Source organism: Dama dama, chromosome X (assembly GCF_033118175.1).
Source record: "Dama dama isolate Ldn47 chromosome X, ASM3311817v1, whole genome shotgun sequence".
NCBI lineage: Eukaryota > Metazoa > Chordata > Mammalia > Artiodactyla > Cervidae > Dama > Dama dama.
The window spans coordinates 79,300,690-79,325,461 of NC_083714.1; the positions used below are offsets into that span (position 1 = coordinate 79,300,690).

Genomic DNA, 24,772 nt, shown 5'->3' on the forward strand with positions numbered 1-24,772 from the left:
TTTTAATATGATGTCTAGATTTGTCATAGTGTTTGTTCCAAGGAGCAAGCGTCTTTTGATTTCATGGCTGCAATCACCATCTGCAGTGATTTTGGAGCCCAAGAATATAAAATCTGAAACTGTTTCAATTGTGTCCCCATCTATTTGCCATGAAATGATGGGACCAGGTGCCATGATGTTTGTTTTCTGAATATTGAGTTTTAAGCCAGCTTTTTCATTCTCCTCTTTCACTTTCATCAAGAGGCTCTTTAGTTCCTTTTCACTTTCTGCCATAAGGGTTGTTTCATCTTCATATCTGATGTTATTGAAATTTCTCCCAGTGATCCTTGATTCCAGCTGTACTTCATGAAGGCCAGGATTTCACATGAGGTATTCTACATATAAGCTAAATAAGCAGGGTGAAAATGTGCAGCTTTGACGTACTCCTTTCCCAATTTGGAATGAGTCCATTGTTCAATGTCCTGTTCTAAATGTTGTTTCTTGACCTGTTTACAGATATCTCAGGAGGCATGTAAGATGGTCTGGTATTTCCATCTCTTTAAGAATTTTCCATAGTTTGTTGTGATCCACACAGTCAAAGACTTTAGCATAGTCAATGAAGCAGAAATAGATATTTTCTCTGGAATTCTCTTGCTTTTTCTGTGATCCAGTGGAAGTTTGCAATTTGATCTCTCATTCCTCTGCTTTTCCTAAATCCAGCTTGAACATCTGGAAGTTCTCGGTTCACATAATGTTGACGCTTGGCTTGGAGAATTTTGAGCATTATTTGATAGCATTTGAAATGAGTGTGATTGTGAGGCAGTTTGCACATTCTTTGGCATTGCCCTTTTTAGGGGTTGGAATGAAAACTGACATTTTCCAGTCCTGTAGCCACTGCTGGGTTTTCCATATTTGCTGGTATATTTAGTGCAACACTATAATAGTGTCATCTTTTAAGATTTGAAATAGCTCAGCTGGAATTCCATCACCTCCAGTAGCTTTGTTCATAGTGATGCTTCCTAAGGCCCATTTGACCTCACACTGCAGGATGTCTGGCTCTAGGTGAGTGATCACACCATCATGCTTATCTGGGTCATGAAGAACTTTTTCTTATAGTTCTTCTGTGTATTGTTGCCACCTCTTATTAACATCTTCTGCTTCTGTTAGGTCCATACCATTTCTAACCTTTAGTGAGCCCATCTTTGCATGAACTGTTCCCTTGGTACTCTAATTTTCTTGAAGAGATCTATAGTCTTTCCCATTCCATTGTTTTTCTCTATTTCTTTGCATTGTTCACTTAGGAAGGCTTTCTTATATATCCTTACTTTCTTTGGAACTCTGTATTCAAATGACTATACCTTTCCTTTTCTCCTTTGCCTTTCTCTTCTTTTCTCAACTATTTGTAAGGCCTCTTCAGACAGCCATTTTGCCTTTTTGCATTTCTTTTTCTTGGGGATGGTTTAGATCACTGCCTCCCGTACAATGTCACAAACCTCCATCCATAGTTTTTCAGGCGCTCTATCAGATATAATCCCTTGAATCTATTTGTTACTTCCACTGTATAATCATAAGGGATTTGATTTAGGTCATACCTTGATGCCCTAGCGGGTTTCCCTACTTTCTTCAATTTAAGTCTAAATTTTGCAATAAAGAGTTCATGATGTGAGCCACAGTCAGCTCCCAGTCTTTTTTTTTTTTTTTTTTTGCTGACCCTATAGAGCTTCTCCATATTTGACTGCAGAGAATGCAATCAATCTGACTTTGGTACTGACCATCTGGTGATGTCCATGAGTAGAGTCGTCTCTTCTGTTGTTGGAAGAGGGTGTTTGCTATGATTAGTGCGTTCTCTTCGCAAAACTCTGTTAACTTTTGCCTCGCTTGATTTTGTACTCCAAAGCCAAACTTGCCTGTTGCTCCAGGTATCTATTGACTTTTGCATTCCAGCCCCCTATGATGAAAAGCACATGTTTTTTGGCATTAGTTCTAGAAGGTCTTGTATGTCTTCATAGAACCATTCAACTTCAGCTTCTTCACCATTACTGGTTAGGGCATAGACTTGGATTACTGTGATATTGAATGGTTTGCCCTGGAAACAAGTAGAGACCATCTTGTCATTTTTGAGACTGTACCCAAGTACTGCATTTCAGACTCTTTTGTTGATTATGAGGGCTATTCCATTTCTTCAAAGGGATTCTTGCTCACAGTAGTAGATATAATGGTCATTTGAATTAAAATCACCCGTTGCAGTCCATTTTAGTTCACTGATTCCTATAATGTTGATGTTCATTCTTGCCAACTCCTGCTTGCCCATGTCCAATTTATCTTGATTCATGGACCTAATATTCCAGGTTCTTATGCAATACTGATCTTTACAGCATTGAACTTTACTTTCACCACCAGTCACATCCACAACTGGTCATGGTTTCTGCTTTGGCTCAGCATCCTCATTCCTTCTGGAGCTATTTTATCACTCTTCTTCATAAGCACATTTGGCACCTACCAACCGGGGAAGTTCATCTTTCAGTTTCATATCTTTTTGCTTTTTCATACTATTCATAGGGTTCTCAAGGTAAGAATGCTGAAGTGGTTTGCCATTCCCTTCTCCAGTGGACCATGTTTTGTCAGAACTCTCCACCATGATCCATCCATCTTGGGAGGACGTGCACGACAAGGCTCATGGTTTTCAGCTTTATGGAGACAGAAGTGAAATATAACATTGCATTTATCCAAGCATAATATGTACATAATTGACAGCATATATACAACATAATGATTTGATATATACATAGCATGAAATTATATCAACAATAAGTTTAGTTAACATAAATCACAGGTTAACAGTTTAGTAGAAAAAAATGAAACCTGTTATTACCCTTATCAAAGTCCATAGGACTGTATGCTTTAGAACCAGATGCATATGAGAATAGACATTGAGATTGTTGTTGCTTCTAGCTATGTGATGTAAAATTAACAAAATACCAATAGTAACAGGTAAATGTAGTCAGACTTATGGTCTTGATGACTTTCAACATTTTTAGTACTTATTACTGAAGTTAACAGTGAAAACTGCATGTAATACACATTAATGTAATATTATATTAGACTTGGAGCTTCCCATGTGGCTCAGTGGTAAAGAACCCACCTGCCAATGCAGGAGACACAGGAAATGCATTTTCAATCTCTGTGTCAGGAAAATACCCTGGAGTAGGAAATGGAAACCTACTCTAGTATTCTTGCCAGGAAAATTCCATGGGCAGAGGGGCCTGGTGGGTACAGTCCATAGGGCTGCAAAGAGTCAGACACGACTAAGTGAGTGAGCATGCATGCATGCATAGTAGACTTGAAAAGACTTTCTTTTTTTTTTTTTTCAATTTTACTTACAGAATGCAATAAACTAATGTACATTCTTTTGGAAGCTGTTTTTAGATTTGAATTGGGTGCAGATTTCTCTGGTTTGTTATCAGGTATGAAATCATGTTTCAAAATTCATGTGTGATATTATAAAATTACCTAAGAACAGTCTCTTCTCCCTTTGGCTAACTCAATTTCAGTTATCTGTAAACACTCATGTTAATTCTAAACATTTGTTAGTGTAAATCTCTGTTCCCAAAAGATTTTCTTCCTTTAATGGTGATGGCATCATCCTACAGATAGAGTAGGAAATTCCAGAATTGAGAAATAAGCTTTCTATTTTATATATACCACTTTAAAAATGCATATAACTGTTCATATTTTCAGAATGTCACAATTTAGTTATCAAAATTATTTTAAGAATTACTTTTTGCTTTTTCATGATCAGCTTTCTAAGTGATTCAAATGCACTTTGCAATTTGGATTTTTATTTATTTATTTATTTATTTTTTTTTGCCTTAAGGTTGTTTTTTGTTTTTTGTTTTTTTATTTTTTTTAATTATTATTTTTTTTTCCAGTGGGTTTTGTCATACATTGATATGAATCAGCCATGGATTTACATGTATTCCCAATCCCGATCCCCCCTCCCACCTCCCTCTCCACCCGATTCCTCTGGGTCTTCCCAGTGCACCAGGCCGGAGCACTTGTCTCGTGCATCCCACCTGGGCTGGTGATCTGTTTCACCATAGATAGTATACATGCTGTTCTTTTGAAATATCCCACCCTCACATTCTCCCACAGAGTTCAAAAGTCTGTTCTGTATTTCTGTGTCTCTTTTTCTGTTCTGCATATAGGGTTATCGTTATCACCTTTCTAAATTCCATATACATGTGTCAGTATGCTGTAATGTTCTTTATCTTTCTGGCTTACTTCACTCTGTATAATGGGCTCATGTTATTTAGCTATCACATTCAAAGTTTCAAGATCCAGAAAGTAAATTTTTTTGTTTATTTGCATTTTTATTAGATTCTGGTGTTTCTAAACATGGATTGAAACCCATATAAAAGCAAGGTTTTCCAAACACATAGTTACAAAATGGGATATTGGGGGGTGGGGGGAGAGACAGAGAGAGAAATAAATTAGGAGTTTAGGATTAACACATACACACTACTATATATGAAAAAGACAATAAACAAAGATCTACTGTATAGCACAGGGAACTCTACTTGATTCTTTGTAATAACCTAAATATCAGTTTAGTCTCTCAGTCATGTTTGACTCTTTGCAACCCCATGAACTGCAGCATGCCAGGCTTCCCTGTCCATCACCAGCTCCTGGAGTTTACTCAAACTCATGTCTATAGAGTTGGTGGTGCCATTCAACCATCTCATCCTCTGTTGCCCCCTTCTCCTCCCACCTCCAATCTTTTCCAGCATCAGGATCTTTTCCAGTGAGTCAGTTCTTCGCGTCAGGTGGCCAAAGTATTGGAGCTTCAGTTTCAGTATCAGTCCTTCCAATGAATATTCAGGACTAGTTTCCTTTAGGATGGACTGGTTGGACCTCCTTGCTGTCCAAGGGACTCTCAAAAGAATTGAATCACTTAGCTGTATACTTGAAACTAACACACCATTGTAAATGAACTATACTCCAATATAAAATAGAAGTTAAAAATAATAAAAGATAATAAAAATAGATAAACAGCAGTGACTTACTGTATAGCACAGGGAACTATAATTGATATCTTAGAGTAACCTATAATTGAAAAGACTCTGAAAAGGAATGCATATATATATATATATATATATATATATATATGTATAACTGAATTACTTGGCTGTATACCTGAAACTAACATAACATTGCATATTAACCATACTTCAGTTTTTTAAATGGTTAAAAAAAATGTATCATTTAACATGATATCAGTTGATTTCAACTCCATGTAAAAAGTAAATAAATAAATTTAAAGAAACAATGTTTCCAATAAAAGGTACACCAGTCAAATAAACTTGGATTTTTAATCTATTGTGCTACTCTTCAAAATAGCTCTGTTCTTCACTCCTTCACACTTGAATAGGTTAGGGGCATCCTGGCTGGTAAGGCATGGTTTTCCCTTAAACTATTTCTTATTCTTTAGAAAATGTTAATGGACTTTTTTTATTTGGTTTGATGTTAATCTGTTTCAAAACATCAGCCTTTATGAATAAGTTATTTTTGTATGGCATACTTTAATGTAAGGGAACTATATTAATGCCGTCATTTAAGGGAATAAGTATTTTAAATACAGTTGTAAAAATGATTACGGACTTTTCTATTACCTGAGGGTTTTAGGATAGTAGTATGAGTGACAGGATAATTTCTTGATCTATAGATATTTAATTAAATTAAGCTGTCTTATTTCTCACATGCTGCAAATCAAACGTCTAATTTTATGATTGTATTTGTTTTATACTCATTGCAAAATCTTTCCCATTCTCAGGTAAGAACACTGACTTCAAAGTCATACCTTCTGATAAACCTTTTGGAGCCTTGTTACATTTTACAAGAATAATTCTCATTTTTAGGTCTATGTTATACATTAGTTCAGTAAGATAAGGATATGTTAAAAAAGAGAATGCCATGTTAAGATAATGTGTATTCTTTTGTTTTAAGGCACTCAGTTTGTGGTGCTTTGTTACAGAAGCCCAGGCAACCAATAAAGAGGTTTTAAATCAAGGCTCGACAATATAACTGATAACCAATAGACTATTTTGCAAGAGGGAGTGATGAGATTCAAACATTGCTTTAAGTAGCTGGTTTCTGCTGTGGGAAAGACAGAGTAGAGATGCTGCTAGAGATGAAGTCATGGCAGGTTCAGTTAAAAACAAGAGAGAGAGAATGTAGGAACAAAAAAGAACCTGTACAATGCATTGAAATTAAAGAAAAGAAGAATTGAAATCACAGAAGTCTGCTTTATATTAGAGAATCCTCAACCACACATGGGCTTCCCTGGTGGCGCAGAGGGTAAAGCATCTGCCTGCAATGAAAGAGACCTGGATTCTATTCCTGGGTCAGGAAGATCCTCTGGAGAAGGAAATGACAACCCATTCTTGCCTGGAAAATTCCATGGATGAAGGAGCCTAGTAGGCTACAGTCCATCAGATTGCAAAGAGTCACACACGACTGAGCAACTTCACTTCTTCTCAAACACACATGAGTTTTAGTGACAACAAATGTAAACTTATAAATAGTATAGCTGTATACTTATGTATCACCCAGTAGACAGCCAATACTGTTGACTGACAAAATATCCCATCTAGTGGAATGTTTACCACTGCTTTTTCTTCTCACTTAAGGTTATACAAAATTGCTTTCATTAGGTATGCCTTAATTTGCATATTAAGTATGGGTATACATAACTTGATATCTATATGTGATGCCAGAAATGTACTTAACATGGAAAAATATAATAGCACTTTCTGTTATTGGATTAAAATTATGAAAAATACATAAAGAAAAATTATTTAAGTTTTTCTCACTGCTGAACTACCCGATTTGCTACTGTGCTTACCCACTTTGTGTCTAATTCTGTGATCCTGTATTTTCCTTGCTGTTTTATTGGATCTGAACATTCTGAGATGTCTACAGGCTTATTCTACTGTATCAATGAGTGTAGCATGGAAATGTCAGGTTGGTTTATTTCTCTTCCTCAGTTCTTGTCTCACTGCAACAGAGATTTGGAGCAATGGACCAAAAAGTGTAGAATAACAGACAAGTTACAGCTCAGTTCAGCTCAAGCATACAGGTCTTTTATTAGTCTGACACTCCCAAAGGAGTCCGCCTCATCCTTCCTGTCAAGTCCTCTGGGCTTCCTGCTTTTATATTTTCAGTCTCCTCCTTTTGCTTACACCTGGTTCAAAGTAGGGTTTGTACCCACCACCAGTCAATGAAAGTGAATACAAATGGGCATATGCTCAAGGCTGATTGACAATTATAAGTTGTGTAACAGCAGGCTGCATTGTTTATATTTTCTCAAATGTCTGCCCATAATTCTATTTGTTATAATTAGGTGTAGAATATTCATGAGTCCTTAATGGGCTCCTATAACTGCCTAAGGTTACTTGTAGAAACCCCTTTGGTCATTTTGTATCCATTGTGTGCCTAGGGCACATGTGGAGGAGTTGAAAAGTCTTTGTAGTTATGTTGTAGCATATCTGTGAGCTCTCCTGAGTGTGTCTGGGATGGAGTTTAGAGACAGGCTTGCATCCTTTGAGCCAGGCCTCCATTCTTTGTCTAACTCTAGGTCATGTCTAACTTGTCTAACTTTATACCTAATAGAAATATATATATTATCATATGTAAAATAGATAGCCAGTGGGAATTTGATATATGAATCAGGGAGTTCAAACTGGTAACTATGTGACAATCTAGAGGGATGGGATGCAGTGGGAAGTGGGAAGGAGGTTAAAGAGGGAGGGGACTTATGGCTGATTCATGCTGATGTATGGCAGAAATCAACACAACACTGTAAAGCAATTATTCTCCAATTAAACTAAACAAAAAAAAAAAAAAAAAAGAGAATCCTCTCAAACTACATTCAGTTCATTTCAGTCACTCAGTCATATCCGACTCTTTGTGACCCCATGGACTGCAGCATGCCAGGCCTCCCTGTCCATCACCAACTCCAGGAGTTTCAAACGCATGTCCATTGAGCTGGTGATGACATCCAACTAGAGGGTGACATCATCCTCTGTCACCCACTTCTTCTCCCAGCTTAAATCTTTCCCATCATCAGGGTCTTTTCAAATGAGTCAGTTCTTCCCATCAGGTGGCCAAAATATTAGAGTTTAAGCTTCAACATCAGTCCTTCCAATGAATATTCAGGACTGAGTTAGTTTAGGATGGACTGGTTGGATCTTTTTGCAGTCCAAGGGACTCTCAAGAGTCTTCTCCAATACCACAGTTCAAAAGCATCAATTCTTTGGACCTCAGCTTTCTTTATAGTCTAACTCTCACATCCATACATGACTAAAGGAAAAACCATAGCCTTGGCTAGACAGACCTTTGTTTGCAAAGTAATGTCTCTGCTTTTTAATATGCTGTCTTGGTTGGTCATAACTTTTCTTTCAAGGAGTAAGCATCTTTTAATTGCATGGCTGCAGGCACCATCTTCAGTCATTTTGGAGCCCAAAATACTAAAGTCTGCCACTGTTTCCCCATCTATTTGCCATGGAGTGATGGGACCCAGATGCCATGATCTTAGTTTTCTGAATGTTGAGCTTTATTATTATTATTATTATTATTATTATTAGTTGGAGGCTAATTACTTCACAACATTTCAGTGGGTTTTGTCATACATTGATATGAATCAGCCATAGATTTACACGTATTCCCCATCCCGATCCCCCCTCCCACCTCCCTCTCCACCCGATTCCTCTGGGTCTTCCCAGTGCACCAGGCCTGAGCACTTGTCTCATGCATCCCACCTGGGCTGGTGATCTGTTTCACCATAGATAGTATACATGCTGTTCTTTTGAAATATCCCACCCTCACCTTCTCACACAGAGTTCAAAAGTCTGTTCTGTATTTCTGTGTCTCTTTTTCTGGTTTGCATATAGGGTTATCGTTACCATCTTTCTAAATTCCATATATATGTGTTAGTATGCTGTAATGTTCTTTATCTTTCTGGCTTACTTCACTCTGTATAATGGGCTCCAGTTTCATCCATCTCATTAGGACTGATTCAAATGAATTCTTTTTAACGGCTGAGTAATATTCCATGGTGTATATGTATCACAGCTTCCTTTCACTCTCCTTTTACTTTCATCAAGAGGCTCTTTAGTTCTTCACTTTCTACCATAAGGGTGGTGTCATCTGCCTATCTAAGGTTATTGATATTTCTCCCAGCAATCTTGATTACAGCTTGTGCTTCATCCAGCCCAGCATTTCTCATGATGTGCACTGCATATAAGTTAAATAAGCAGGGTGACAATATACAGCCTTGACGTACTTGATTTCCTATTTGGAACCAGCCTGTTGTTCCATGTCCAGTTCTAACTGTTGCTTCTTGATCTGCATACAGATTTCTCAAGAGGCAGGTCAGGTGATCTGGTATTCCCATCTCTTTCAGAACTTTCCACAGTTTGTGGTGATCCACGCAGTCAAAGGCTTTGACATAGTCAATAAAGCAGAAATAGATGTTTTTCAGGAACTCTCTTGCTTTTTTGATGATCCAGTGGATGTTGGCAATTTGATCTCCGGTTCCTCTGCCTTTTTTAAAACCAGCTTGTACATCTGGAAGTTCACGGTTCACATATTGTTGAAGCCTGGCTTCGAGAATTTTAAGCATTACTTTACTAGCGTTTGAGATTAGTGCAATTGTGCAGTAGTTTGGACATTCTTTGGCATTGTCTTTCTTTATTTTTTATTTTTTTCCATTTATTTTTATTAGTTGGAGGCTAATTACTTTATAATATTGTAGTGGTTTTTGCCATACACTGACATGAATCAGCCAAGGATTTACATGTATTCCCCATCTCGATGCCCCCCCCCCCCACCTCCCTCTCCACCCGATCCCTCGAGGTCTTCCCAGTGCACCAGCCCTGAGCACTTGTCTCATGCATCCAGCCTGGGCTGGTGATCTAATTCTGGAATGAAAACTGACATTTTCCAGTCCTGTGGCCACTGCTGAGTTTTCCAAAGTTGCTGGCATAGTGAGTGCAGCACTTTAACAGCAGCATCTTTTAGAATTTGAAATAGCTCAACTGGAATTCCATCTCTCCCACCCACTAGCTTTGTTTGTACTGATGCTTCCTAAGGTCCAGTTGACTTCACATTCCAGGATGTCTGGCTCTAGGTGAGTGATCACACCATCGTGATTATCTGGGCCACGAAAATCTTTTTTGTATAGTTCTTCTGTGTATTCTTGCCACCTGTTCTTAATATCATCTGCTTCTGTTAGGTCCATACCATTTCTTTTCTTTATTGTGCCCATCTTTGCATGAAATGTCCCCTTGGTACTCTAATTTTCTTGAAGAGATCTCTAGTCTTTCACATTTTTTGTTTTCCTCTTTCTTTGCATTGATCACTGAGGAAGGCTTTCTTCTCTCTCCTTGCTATTCTTTGGAACTCTGTGTTGAAATGGGTATATCTTTCCTTTTCTCCTTTGCTTTTTGCTTCTCTTCTTTTCACAGCTATTTGTAAGGCCTCTTCAGATAACCATTTTGCCTTTTGGCATTTCTTTTCCATGGGGATGTTCTTGATCCCTGTCTCCTGTTCAATGTCATGAATCTCCATCCATAGTTCATCAGACACTCTGTCTATCAGATCTAGTCCCTTGCAGTCTAGTTGATTTCCAATGTGTTAGTTTCAGGTGTACAACAAAGTGAATTATATATATAGTCATTCTTTTTTAGATTCTATCTCATATAGGCCTTTACAGAGTAGTGAGTAGAATTTCTTGTGCTATACAGTAGGTATTTATTAGTTATCTATTTCATATATAGTTGTGTTGTTGTTTAGTCACTAAGTTGTGTCCAACTTTTTTGCCAACCCATGGAGTAGCCAGACCCCTCTGACCATGGTATTCTCTAAGCAAGAATACTTGAGGGGGTTGCCATTTCCTTCTCCAGTGGCTCTTCCTGACTCAGGGATCAAACATGCATCTCCTGCATTGGCAGGCTGATTCTTTACCACTGAAGCCCATAGTAGTGTGTATATGACAATCTCAATCTTCCAATTTATCCTTCCCTTTCCTTACCCCTAGATAACCATATGTGTGTTTTCTACATCTGTAACTCTATTTCTGTTTTATAGATACGTTCATTTGTACTCTTATATGTGGACTTCCTACTTTGATTTATTTTTAACTAACTTTTCCCTAATTTTATTATTTTTTAAATTAATAATGGAGAAATATAGACAATTATAAGAACTATGGGGATTCCCTGGTTACTCAGATGGTAAAGAATCTGATTGCAGCGCAGGAGATGTAGGTTCAGTCCCCGGATCAGGAAGACCCCCTGTAGAAGGAAATGACAACCCACTTCAGTATTCTTGCCTGAAGAATCCCATGAACAGAGGAGCTTGGAGAGCTATAGTCCATAGGGTCACAAAGAGTCACATCATGTGACTTTACACAACGTATTACTAATCATAGAAAATATATTCCATATGATTAAAAGTACCCTTATTTGCAAAAAAGACATCTAACATATGTTTAGCACAGTTCTTGTCACTGAGTATACAAATTAAAAAAAAAGAAAAAATGCATCTTTATGCATTTTTATGCATAAAATGCATGTTTATACTTTAAATAAGCATTTTTCAGAAAAATAAATTCATAAGGCCAAGAAGCATACAAAAACTCTTGGTCTTATTTAAAGAAATACAAATCAAAACCACAAGATAAAATCTTTCACTAAACTAGTAATAATTATAAAGTTGGATAATCCCTAGCATTGATAAAGATACAGGAAAATAGGGACTATCATATATTTCAGCCCTTATCCAAGGGCAATTTGTCTATATTTACAAAAACATTTTAAATGCACATACTCTTTGGGTAACCAATTCCATTTTGTGGTGTAAAACCTAAAATTAAGTTACCACATTATTTGTGTATTGACATCTGGGAAAAGCCAAGAGGGTCTTGAATTATGGCCTAAACACAAGCTCCCCTTCCCATCCTGTTCCCACAGATGAAATACCATATTCACACAACTCTCCTTAGCACAGGGACAAGACCCAATGCCTATTTGTCCCTGAATGGCAAGCTTCAGTTCCCTGCTAGCCCACAAAATGATTCAAACAAGTCGATCACATCCTCCTATGGGAAAGAGAGGTTTCACCATGCTTCAGGGTTACACCACAGCCCTTGCTTGTTCATTCTGTTTTCAATATTCTCATATGTTTCTGTATGGCATACAGTGTTCTCCTCTTACAGGCTGTGAGTATATGTGACTCACATATATATGGTGGTTTCATCTGTCTGGTGTTGGGAGTCCTTTCCTTGTCAACTTGAAGAACTGGAAACACATGGCTTGGAATTTCCTGTTATACATAATTGCAAATATAAAGCAAAATATGTACCAGAATGTCCATTGCAGCATTGATTTTAATAACAATAACCTGAAAATCACCTAATGTCTATCATTAGATAGCTAAATTAGATAACATAATTCAGTTCAGTTCTGTTCAGTAACTCAGCTGTGTCCGACTCTTTGTGACTCCATGGACTGCAGCATGCCAGGCTTGCCTGTCCCTCACCAACACCCAGAGCTAGCTCAAATTCAGGTCCATCGAGTTGGTGATGTCATCCAACTATCTCATCCTCTGTTGTCCCCTTCTCCATCTGTCTTCAATCTTTCACAGCATCAGGTCTTTTCCAATGAGTCAGTTATCTGCAACAGGTGGCCAAAGTATTGGAGCTTCAGCTTCAGGCATCAGTGAATATTCAGGTTTCAATGAATATTCAGTTTTCAATGAATGTTCAGGACTGATTTCCTTTAGGATGGACTGGTTGGATCTCCTTGCAGTCCAAGGACTCTCAAGAGTCTTCTCCAACACAACAGTTCAAAAGCATCAATTCTTTGGTGCTCAGCTTTCTTTATAGTCCAACTCTCACTGTCTCCATACGTGACAACTGGAAAAACCATAGCTTTGACTAGATGGACCTTTGTGGGCAAAGTAATGTCTCTGCTTTTTAATATGCTATCTAGTTTGCTCATAGCTTTTCTTCCAAAGAGCAAGTGTCTTTTAATTTCATGACTGTAATCACCATCTGCAGTGATTTTGGAGCCCAAGAAAGTAAAATCTGCCACTGTTTCTGTTGTTTCTCCATCTATTTGCCATGAAATGATGGGACCAGATGCCATGATCTTAGTTTATTGAATGCTCAGTTTTAAGCCATCTTTTTCACTCTCCTCTTTCACTTTTAGCAAGAGGCTCTTTAGTTCCTCTTCTCTTTCTGCCATAAGGGTGGTGTCATCTGAGTATCTGAAGTTATTGATATTTCTCCCAGCAATCTTGATTCCAGCTTGTGTTTCATCCAGCCTGGCATTTTGCATGATGTACTCTGTATATAAGTTAAATATGAAGGGTGGCAATATAGAGCCTTGATGTACTCCTTTCTCAATTTAGAACCAGTCTGTTGTTCCAAGTCTGGTTCTAACTGCTGTTTCTTGACCTGCATACAGATTTCTCAGGAGACAAGAAAGGTGGTCTGGTATTCCTATCTCTTTAGGAATTTTCCACAGTTTGCTGTGATCCAGACAGTCAAAGGCTTTGGCACCATCAGTGAAGCAGAAGTAGATGTTTTTCTGGAACTCTCTTGCTTTTTCTATGATCCAACCAATGTTGGCAATTTGATCTTGGTTCTTTTGCCTTTTCTGAATCCAACTTGAGCATACGGAAGTTCATGGTTCATGTACTGTTGAAGCCTGGCTTGGAGAATTTTCATCATTACTTTGCTAGCATGTGAGATGAGTATAATTGTGCTGTACTTTGAACACTCTGTGGCATTGTTTTCTTTGGATTGGAATGAAAAGTGACCTTTGCCAGTCCTGTCGCCTCATCTGAGTTTTCCAAGTTTGCTGGCATATTGAGTGCAGCACTTTAACAGCATCATCTTTTAAGATTTGAAGCAGCCTGTATGACATAATTAGATAATATTAAATAACAATTGCATAAGTAAATCGTATAGTGTCCATATGATGGAATACAGTGTAGCAGTTAAAATGATTGAAGTATATTGATGGTATCTTGAGGATATACACATGATATAGTGATGATATGGAAAGATTTTCTAAATATAATAAGTGAAAAAAGTTAAGTTTATAGTATCATTGGTTTGTTTTTTCTAAGTGTATATACATTTTTACCTTGGAAATTTACTCAGGAAGCTACTGACAGTGGTTGCCTTTGGTGTCAGGATTGGGAGTTTGTACCTAAGAAAGGAAGAGAGATTGTAGCTCATTTTATTTCTGTCTGTTTGAATTTGTTAAACAAGTACATAATTACTTTCATTTTTACAATGAGAATAAAAGCAAAAAGGCATGATACCTGCTATTAAGTAGCCCATTATCTAGCATTATCTAGAGGGAAATTGAATAAGCTTTCACAAAGCTAGTTTGAAATCGCAACAGCATACATTGCTCTCTGGACTGATGGTTGGGATATGACAGAATAATCCACAGCATATGGAAAACTGAGGGAGTAAGGAACTGTTAGTTGAGTTTAACATTTTTAATAGTTCTCATTTCAAAAGGATTTGCTTCTGAGTACAAATATATAATTCATGTCTACATTTAACTCTAATAAGACACATACTTAAAACAAGAAACTATGCTTCCCAATATCAGAATTTTGTCACTCAGTTTTATTTAAAAGGAAAAATCAAAGAACTAAATTCCTTGAAATGTTCTTAAAATTGGTGAAGAGGCCAGAAGATTTTTTTCTATTGTGTTACAATATAATCCAAGTGAAATCAAAATAATTACCTCGTCACATAGGCCAAACCTCAGCTTTAACCTAGATTTCCAGGGTTACTAGAATGTTCAGTTCAGTTCAGTTCAGTTGCTCAGTGGTGTCTGACTCTTTGCGACCCCATGAACCGCAGCACGCCAGACCGCCCTGTCCATCACCAACTCCAGAAGTTTACCCAAACTCATGTCCATCGAGTCGGGATGCCATCCAGCCATCTCATCCTCTGTCATCCCCTTCTCTTCCTGCCCCCAATCCCTCCCAGCATCAGGGTCTTTTCCAATGAGTCAACTCTTCACATCAGGTGGCCAAAGTATTGGAGTTTCAGCCTCAGCATCAGTCCTCCCAATGAACACCCAGGACCGATCTCCTTTAGGATGGACTGGTTGGATCTCCTTGCAATCCAAGGGACTCGCAAGAGTCTACTCCAACACCATGGTTCAAAAGCATCAATCCTTCGGCACTCAGCTTTCTTTACAGTTCAATCTCTCTCACATCCATACATAACCACTGGAAAAACCATAGACTTGACTAGACAGACCTTTGTTACTGCTCACAAAAATCAGCAAGATAATTGACTAATATGTCTCCATCACTTAAATCAGCAGTTTAGGCTGAGGGATGTCTTGTAAAGTGAAAGTGGTTTAAGTCAAATAGAGATAAAAAGGGACTTCCCTGGTGGCTCAGATGGTAAGGAATAACACCTGCAATTCAGGAGACCCAGGGTCAATCCCTGGGTCGGGAAGATTCCCTGGAGAAGAGAATGGCTACATACTCCAGGGCCTCAGAGTTGGACATGACTAAGTGACTAAGCATGGCTCACAGCTCTTCAAGAGACAAAACTGATTTCATATTCAGGTTTCCTCAGGGAAGTATTCACCTTAAGTATACACATTTTTTTTCTCTAAATGAGTATTCAGTTTTAATGCTAGTTGATTTTTATTACCTTACTTATTATCTTAGTTAGAATATGCTCTTAGGAGCTTTAAAAATAATTTCCCTTTCCCCCATAAGCTTCTACTTAATGGGCGTTGTCATAATAGGTCACCTTTAACATTGCTGATGCTAAGATCCTAGCACATTTCTAACAAGTCAAATCAGGTTTTATTTAGTTCAATTTAAGGGATGAATCAGCTTTGAATGTCCTCTAAATGAATTACAAATTAACTTGCTGAGTGTGTTCAGTGTTCTGTTCATTATTCTTTCCATTTCAACAATAATGTAAGCTAGCTTGCAGTGGAGAATTTGGTGCAATGGAAAAATATGGGAATATTCATGCTGGCTGTTATGATGAATTATTTCAATCTACCTAGAACCATGCTCCCATTAATTTTGCTCTCTGGTTTTGAAAATTTCAACCCCACAACTATTGTACAAACAATAAAGGAGCTTTTCAGTTGCTTAGTCTCATCTGACTCTTTGTGACCCACACAGAAGGCAGAACACCAGGCTTCCCTGTCCATCACCAACTCCCAGAGCTGGCTCAAAATCATGTCCATCGAGTTGGTGATGCCATCCAGCCATCTCATCCTCTGGTGTCCCCCTTCTCCTCCTGCCCTCAATCTTTCCCAGCATCAGAGTCTTTTCCAATGAGTCAGCACTTTGCATCAGGTGGCAAAAGTATTGGGGCTTTAGCCTCATCATCAGGGATGTTTCAAGAGAACAGCATCGAAACATGTATATTATCTAGGGTGAAATAGATCACCAGCCTAGGTTGGATGCATGAGACAAGTGCTCGGGCCTGGTGCACTGGGAAGACCCAGAGGGATCGGGTAGAGAGGGAGGTGGGAGGGGGGATCGGGATGGGGAATACATGTAAATCCATGGCTGATTTATGTCAATGTATGACAAAACCCACTACAATATTGTAAAGTAATTAGCCTCCAACTAGTAAAAATAAATGAAAAAAAAAATAAAGTAAATCAGACAGAGAAAGCCAAGCACTGTATATGATCTCACTTGTATTTGTAGTCTAAAATAACAACAACAAAACAAAAGCCCGACTTAGAAAAAGTGATCAGATGTGTGCTTACCAGAGGTGGGTGGTGGTGCTGGGAGGTGGATGACACAGGTAAAGGGGCCAAATGTACAAACTTCTAGTTATAAAATAACTAAGTCATGGGATTATTGCAGAGGATAGTTAATAGTATTGTATTGCACATTTGAAAGTTGCTAAGAGATTATGTATGGATATGAGAGTTGGACTGTGAAGAAAGCTGAGCGCCGAAAAATTGAAAAAAAAAAAAAAAAAGCATCAGTCCTTCCAATGAATATTAAGGACTGATTTCCTTTAGGATTGACTGATTGGATCTCCTTGCAGTCCAAGGGACTTTCAAAAGTCTTCTCCAGTGCCACAGTTCAAAAGCATGAATTCTTCAGCACTCATCCTTCTTTATGTTCTAACCCTCATATCCGTACATGACTAGTGGAAAAGATAAAAAACATAGCTTTGACTATATGGACCTTTGTCGGCAAAGCAATGTCTTTGCTTTTTAATATGCTATCTAGGTTGGTCATAGCTATTCTTCTAAGAAGAAAGCGTCTTTTAATTTCATGGCTGCAGTCACCATCTTCAGTGATTTGAGAACCCAAGAAAATAAATTCTGTCACTTTTTCCATAGTTTCCCCATTTATTGCCATGAAATGATGGGACCAGATGCCATGATCTTAGTTTTTTTGAATGTTGAGTTTTAAGCAAGCTTATTCACTCTCTTTTTTCACCTTCATCAAGAGGCTCCTTAGTTACTCTTCACTTTCTACCATTAGAGTGGTGTCATCTTATATCTGAGGTTATTTATATTTCTCTCAGCAATCTTGATTCCAGCTTGTGCTTCATCCAGCCCAGCATTTCGCATGATGTACTCTGCATAGAAGTTAAATAAGCAGGGTGACAATATAGAGCCTTGATGTACTCCTTTCCCAATTTGGAACCAGTCTGTTGTTCCAGGCCCAGTTCTAACTTTTGTTTCTTGACCTGCATAGAGCTTTCTCAGGAGGCAAGTAAGGTGGTCTGGTATTCCAATCGACAGTTTGTTGTGATCCACACAGTCAAAGGCTTTTGCATTTTCAGTGAAGCAGATGTTTTTTCTGTAATTCCTTTGAAATTTTCCCTCCCATTTTCTATGATCCAATGGGTGTTGACAATTTGATCTCTGATTCCTCTGTTTTTTATGCCCTCCAAGAGTCTCTATTTCCCTCAGTCCTGTGGAAGTTCTGTAATCAAATCCTGCTGAACTCCAAAGTCAGATTCCCTGAGGATTCTCAGTCGATTTGCCAGATCCCCTGCTTGGGAAGTCTGTTGTCGAGCCTAGAACTTTTGTAACAGTGCAAAAGCTTCTTTGGTATTATTGTTCTCTAGTTTGTGGATCACCCACCCAGAGGCTCTGTTGTGGGGCTAATGGTGACCTCCTCCAAGAGAACTTATACATCACACTATGCCTCCCAGGACTGCTGCTGCCAGTGCCCTGTCCCCGCAGCAGGCCACTGCTGACCCATGCTTCCACAGGAGGGCTTCAAACACTCACAGACAGATATGACTCTCACTTGTGGGGGGGTCACTGCTCCTTTCACTGGATCCTAGTGCCCACAGGGTTTTGTTTATGCCCTCCGAGAGTCTCTGGCAGGTATGAAGCTTGATTTTAAACATGATTGTGCCCCTCCCAGCGTGTTGTGGCTGCTTCTCCTTTGTCCTTGGATGTGGAGTATCTTTTTTTGGTGGGTTCCAACAGCTTCCTGTCGATGGTTGTTCAGCAGTTAGATGTGATTTTGGTGTTCTTGCAGGAGAAGATGAGCACCGCCCTTCTACTCTGCCATCTTGCCAAACTCCGATATAGGAAAGACACATACAATTTTTATGTTATAAATAACTTGATCATTATTTTACTTGATTAAAAGAAACTTGGATGACATGCTTTGATTCTTTTACTGTAAACATGTAATTTAGTACTAGTACTTGTAATAGATGTTACTAATCAGGGTTTGTTTGTTTTTAACTATAGCAGGGAGAAGAGAGCTAGGTGGTGTTGAAATTTATTAACACACAAAGCAAAGCTATATTATATGTCTTACTGAGAGACATATGTTAACTATACAGTCTAACTTCATTTACTTGGTAGTAAACTGAGAATTCATATATTGCTTTTTCATACTGATAGCTAAAATTTGTTTTAAAAAATTGTAGCTTTAAAACAAATTTGCACCTGTTGTTTATTATTATATCAGTATTAGCTCTGATAACTCTGTTAAGTATGGTTTACATGTTTTATACATTATCTTTCATTGTTACCTGAATTGAATTTAGAAGAGAGTCCCATTTTAAATTTCAGTTAGGGAGGAAACGTTCAAAACTGTTTATGTCTAAGAAGGTTTTAAAGTCTAACCTCTGTGTTGGACCAGATCATTTATTCTTAGGCAGAAGGCAGCAACAGAACCTCATAGTTCATGCCATGATTTGACACTTTTATTCTCTACTCATTCACTCTCACAGGCATTTTCCAACTCTCCTTCACATCACTCTCACTCTTTCATCACAAACACGCATATACTCATACAGGATTTTACAGGATATATATTTTTAATCAGTTAATTTTTAGATTTTTTTAACCACTCCTTGAAATAATTGGAGACCTCATAGGGATAAAACTACCAGAAAAAATCAAATATATGTCTATTTCTAACTGCCATGATATCTCTGTGCCCTGTTGAATAAGTCCTTTGATCTTTCTTTACATGTCTTCTTATTCACAAATAAAGGTCATTATTCTATCATGCTTCTTAGTTCTTAGGGATACCTCTAGGGTTCATTGAATTAAAACAATATATTAAGTCCAAAGTTACTTGGTTTAAAAAAAAGCTAAAAATTAAAAAGAAAGGCTTATTCTGAAACTTTCTGAAGACATAAATGTGATTGCTCTTTTAAAAGAACATTATCTCGTTGTGGCTTTGATTTGCATATCTCTGATAACAAGTGATGTTGAGCATCTTTTCATGTGTTTGTTAGCCATCTGTACGTCTTCTTTGGAGAAATGTTTGTTTAGTTCTTTGGCCCATTTTTTGATTGGGTCATTTATTTTTCTGGAATTGAGCTGCAGGAGCTGCTTGTATACTTCTGAGATTAATCCTTTGTCTGTTGCTTTGTTTTCTATTATTTTCTCCCAATCTGAGGGCTGTCTTTTCACCTTGCTTATAGTTTCCTTTGCTGTGCAAAAGCTTTTAAGTTTAATTAGGTCCCATTTGTTTGTTTTTTGCTTTTATTTCCAGTATTCTGGGAGGTGGGTCATAGGGGATCCTGCTGTGATTTATGTCAGAGAGTGTTTTGCCTATGTTTTTTCTCTAGGAGTTTTGTAGTTTCTGGTCTTACATTTAGATCTTTAATCCATTTTAAGTTTATTTTTTTGTATGGTGTTAGAAGCTGTTCTAGTTTCATTCTTTTACAAGTGGTTGACCAGTTTTCCCACCACCACTTGTTAAAGAGGTTGTCTTTTTTTCCATTGTATATCCTTGCCTCCTTTGTCGAAGATAAGGTGTCCATAGGTACGTGGATTTATCTCTGGGCTTTCTATTTTGTTCCATTGATCTATATGTCTGTCTTTGTGCCGGTACCATACTGTCTTGATGGCTGCTATCCAAAAGTCTATAAGCAATAAATGCTGGAGAGGGTGTGGAGAAAAGGGAACCCTCTTACACTGTTGGTGGGAATGCAAACTAGTACAGCCACTATGGAGAACAGTGTGGAGATTCCTTAAAAAACTGGAAATAGAACTGCCATATGACCCAGCAATACCACTCCTGGGCATACACACCAAGGAAACTAGATCTGAAAGAGACACATTAACCCCAATGTTCATCGCAGCAGTTTATAATTGCCAGGACATGAAAGCAACCTAGATGTCCATCAGCAGACAAATGGATAAGGAAGCTGTGGTACATATACACAATGGAATATTACTCAGCCATTAAAAAGAATTCATTTGAATCAGTTCTAATGAGATGGATGAAACTGGAGCCCATTATACAGAGTGAAGTAAGCCTGAAAGATAAAGACCAATAGAGTATACTAACACATATATATGGAATTTAAAAAGATGGTAACAATAACCCAATATGCAAAACAGAAAAAGAGACACAGATATACAGAACAGACTTTGGGACTCTGTGGGAGAAGGCGAGGGTGGGATGTTCTGAGAGAACAGCATTGAAACAAGTATACTATCAAGGGTGAAACAGACCACCAGCCCAGGTTGGATGCATGAGACAAGTGCTCAGGGCTGGTGTCCTGGGAAGACCCAGAGGGATGGGATGGGGAGGGAAGTGGGAGGGGGGATTGGGATGGGAAACACATGTAAATCCATGGCTGATTCATGTAAATGTATGGCAAAAACCACTACAATATTGTAAAGTAATTAGCCTCCAACTAATAAAAATAAATGAAAAAAAATAAAGAACATTATCTTCTTGCATTTCTCTTATTTAACATTTTAATTAATTATAACATTAAGTGGAGCTTACATATAATAAATCTAGAGTAATTTATCAAAAGACAGCACTGTGTCATGATCTCAACTCTGGTAATTTTTAATATATGTAGTGTGAGTGTAAATATATGTATTATAGAGAAAAGTTTGAGAGAATATAATTATAATTAACATATGTAATTTCCAGGATGGTTAGTGATTTAAATTATTTTCTTTTAAAAATGCATTTGTATCTTCTACAATTACCTGTATTGTTTGTGTGATTACAACCATTTTAAATCAGCATTGCTTAATTACTATCAGTTAACTTTTTTTACCCATTTTATTCTAGCATATGTTCATCTCATAGAAATAAATACCATGAAAATGTCCATTTCAGAATGGGGAAACACAGAGCAAGAATTATGAAATTAATTTATGCATTGAAAGTAACCTAGCACATCTTGCTCTGATGATGCCCTTTAATATTTGATTATTGATTATTCTAATTTTTGAAAATGTTCTTTACAGCTACAAGATCGCACTCAGTTCAGTGACCAAGACTTAGCCACTCTTAAGAAGTACTGGGACAATGGCATGACCAGCCTTGGCTCTGTTTGTCGAGAAAAAATTGAAGCAGTTGCAACTGAATTAAATGTTGACTGTGAAATAGTTCGGGTAAGGGATTTTCAATAATTTTCATGTTGTAGTTGATGAGTGTCATATTAAAAATTTCATCATTTGTGTTTCTCTAATAACTAGTGATGTTGAACATCTTTTCATGTGCTTTTTTGGCTACCTGCATGTCTTCATTGGAGAAATAGCTACTTATAACATCTGTCCATTTTTTGATTGGGTCTTTTTTTTTTTTTTTTGAGATATTGAGATGCATTAGAGGTTTATACATTTTGGAGATGAATCCTTTGTCAGGTGCTTTGTTTGAAAATATTTTCTCCCATTCTGAGGTTTGTCTTTTCATGTTGTTTATAGTTTCCTTTGCTGTGCAAAAGCATTTAAGTTTAATTAGGTGCCATTTGTTTATTTTGGTTTTTATTTTCATTACTCTAGGAGGTAGATTGATAAAGAGCTTGCTGTGATTTATGTCAGAGTATTCTGCTTATGTTTTATTCCAAGAGTTTTAGAGTATCCATCCTTATATTTAGGTCTTTAATCCATTGAATTTATTTTTGTGTGTGGTTTCTGACTCTTTGCAACCCCATACAGTCCATGGAATTCTCCAGGCCAGAATACTGCAGTGGGTAACCTTTCCGTTCTTCAGGAGATCTCCAACACCACAGTTCAAAAGCATCAATTCTTCAGCCCTCAGCTTTCTTTATAGTCTATCACTGGACTGGTTGGATCTCCTTGCAGTCCAAGGGACACTCACGAGTCTTCTCCAACACCACAGTTCAAAAACATCAATTCTTCGGTGCTCAGCTTTCTTTATAGTCCAAGTCTTACATCAGTGTTCTAATTTCACTCCTTAATATGCAGCTGCTGTTTTCCCAGCACCTAGGTCTCCCACATAGCAGGCAGATTCTTTACCAGCTGAGTCACCAGGGAAGCCCATGTGGTATTAGTTCAGTTCAGTTATGTTCTGTTGCTTGGTCATGTCCGACTCTCTACAACCCCATGGACATCAGGCCTCTCTGTTCATCACCAACTTCTGGAGTTTACTCAAACTCATGTCCATTGAGTCGGTGATACCATCCAACCATCTCATCCTCTGTCGTCCACTTCTCTTCCCGCCTTCAATCTTTCCCAGCATGAGGGTCTTTTCCAGTGAGTCAGTTCTTTGCATCAGGTGGCCAAAGTATAGGAGGTTCAGCTTCAGCATCAGACTTTTCAATGAATATTCAGGATTGATTTCCTTTAGGGTGGTTTGATCTCCTTGCAGTCCAAGGGACTCTTAAGAGTCTTCAGAAGAAATGCTAACAGCTGGCTCTTGTGTGCAAGTAAATGTAGTCTTCAGCTCACACTGAAGGATCATTCCAGAAAATCAAGAGGTAACTACTATTAAAGGGAAAAATAATACAGAGCTCTTCCAGAGGAGGAAATATTTTCTCATACATATATACATGAATAAAGAGGGAGAAATATAGGGGAAAATCAGAGCATATTTCTAAAAATAAATAATATTATCAAAATAAATACTGTCATGCTCAGACCTTTGCTTTTTATTTTTTTAGGATTCAGATGAGAAGTCAGATGAAATCCTGTATTTACTGAGCATGCTGCTGCTGTTTAATCACTAAGTTGTATCTGACTCTTTGAGATTTCATGGACAGAGCATGCTATGTGTTATACATATGAACTGGGAAATAGAAATACATTAGACACATCCAATTTCTAAGGAGCTTGAAGTCTAGCAAAAGAGATAACAAAAGAATATAGGTGACTGAAGAGGAATTGGAGTGGGACCATGGTATGTGGAGCCTAAGTGAATGCCACAATTATGGAAAAACAGAGAAGGTGTGTTTTTTTGTCATTGTTTTTCATTAAAATTATATACACCCATAGCTTAAGGAGTTAAGTTCTGTAGAACTTGCTACAAAACCAACAATCTTTACTTCTCCCCTCCTACCATTTTGTGGCAGCCAGAATCAATTATTTCCACCCTTTAGATGATTCCCTTGGTATTTACCTCTATCTGTGAATAATTCTTTATTAACTAGAATTATGTTTTGCTGTGAATAACAAAAAGACTCAAAATAAATAGGCATTTATTTTAAAATATTTTAAACAAGATATTTCAAGTCCATGTACACATCTAGATCTGGCATGGCAGTTCTGCCCTGTGAAGTCCTCAGAGATTCTGATGCCTTCCATCTTCCATTCTGCCATCCCTATGATGTAGCTCTTGTCCTCAAGGTCCAAAATCATGACATTTATGGTTCAGGTAGCATGACAGAGGTGAGGAGAAAGAAGGCACAAAGTGTGTACCAGCTATCTTTTAAAAGGGATTCCCAGAAACTGCTACAAGATACGTTCACTTAAATCCCATTGACTAAAGATGAGTCACATAGTCATATCTAACTGCAAGGAAAACAGCAAATGTAGTTACATTATGGAGATCCATGTGCCCAGCTAAACTTTCTATTATATTGGATGAGGGATAAATATATTGGAGAACACCTAGCAGTTTCTTCTGTTTATATCATTGTTTCTTGATTTTTTTCAGTGTTAGACATTGCTGATTGATATTTTACTATGAAATGCAAGGTATTCTAACTCTTTCAAGATCTCTTTGTTGATCCTTTTCACCTAAATGCATCTTTCTTCTCTTCTTACTCTCACATTATAATTACTTCCTGATTTTAGTTGGTTTGATATTCAGTGTTAACATTATTATGACTATGTAAATGCTTTACCATTTGTCTTATGTAGTATAATATTATTTTTGTCCTTTTCTGCATAGTATTATTTTGTTTCCTTGAAGTATATTATTTACTTATTTTTTGGTTTTTGTATATTTGCTTGCTAATTTTCTAGGTACTGACTACTAATTTATCCTTATACCCTTCCCCACT

The 24,772-nt window shown here is 37.6% G+C and overlaps 1 protein-coding gene across 1 annotated transcript in view; it reads left to right on the forward strand.

Moving 5' to 3' along the window:
- Positions 1-24,772, forward strand: part of HDX (highly divergent homeobox) — a 213,577-nt gene that overhangs the window by 113,981 nt on the left and 74,824 nt on the right. The window contains exon 5 of the mRNA XM_061136026.1: positions 21,774-21,920. Within this exon, the coding sequence (XP_060992009.1) occupies positions 21,774-21,920 (147 nt within the window). The remainder of the gene's footprint in view (positions 1-21,773; positions 21,921-24,772) is intronic.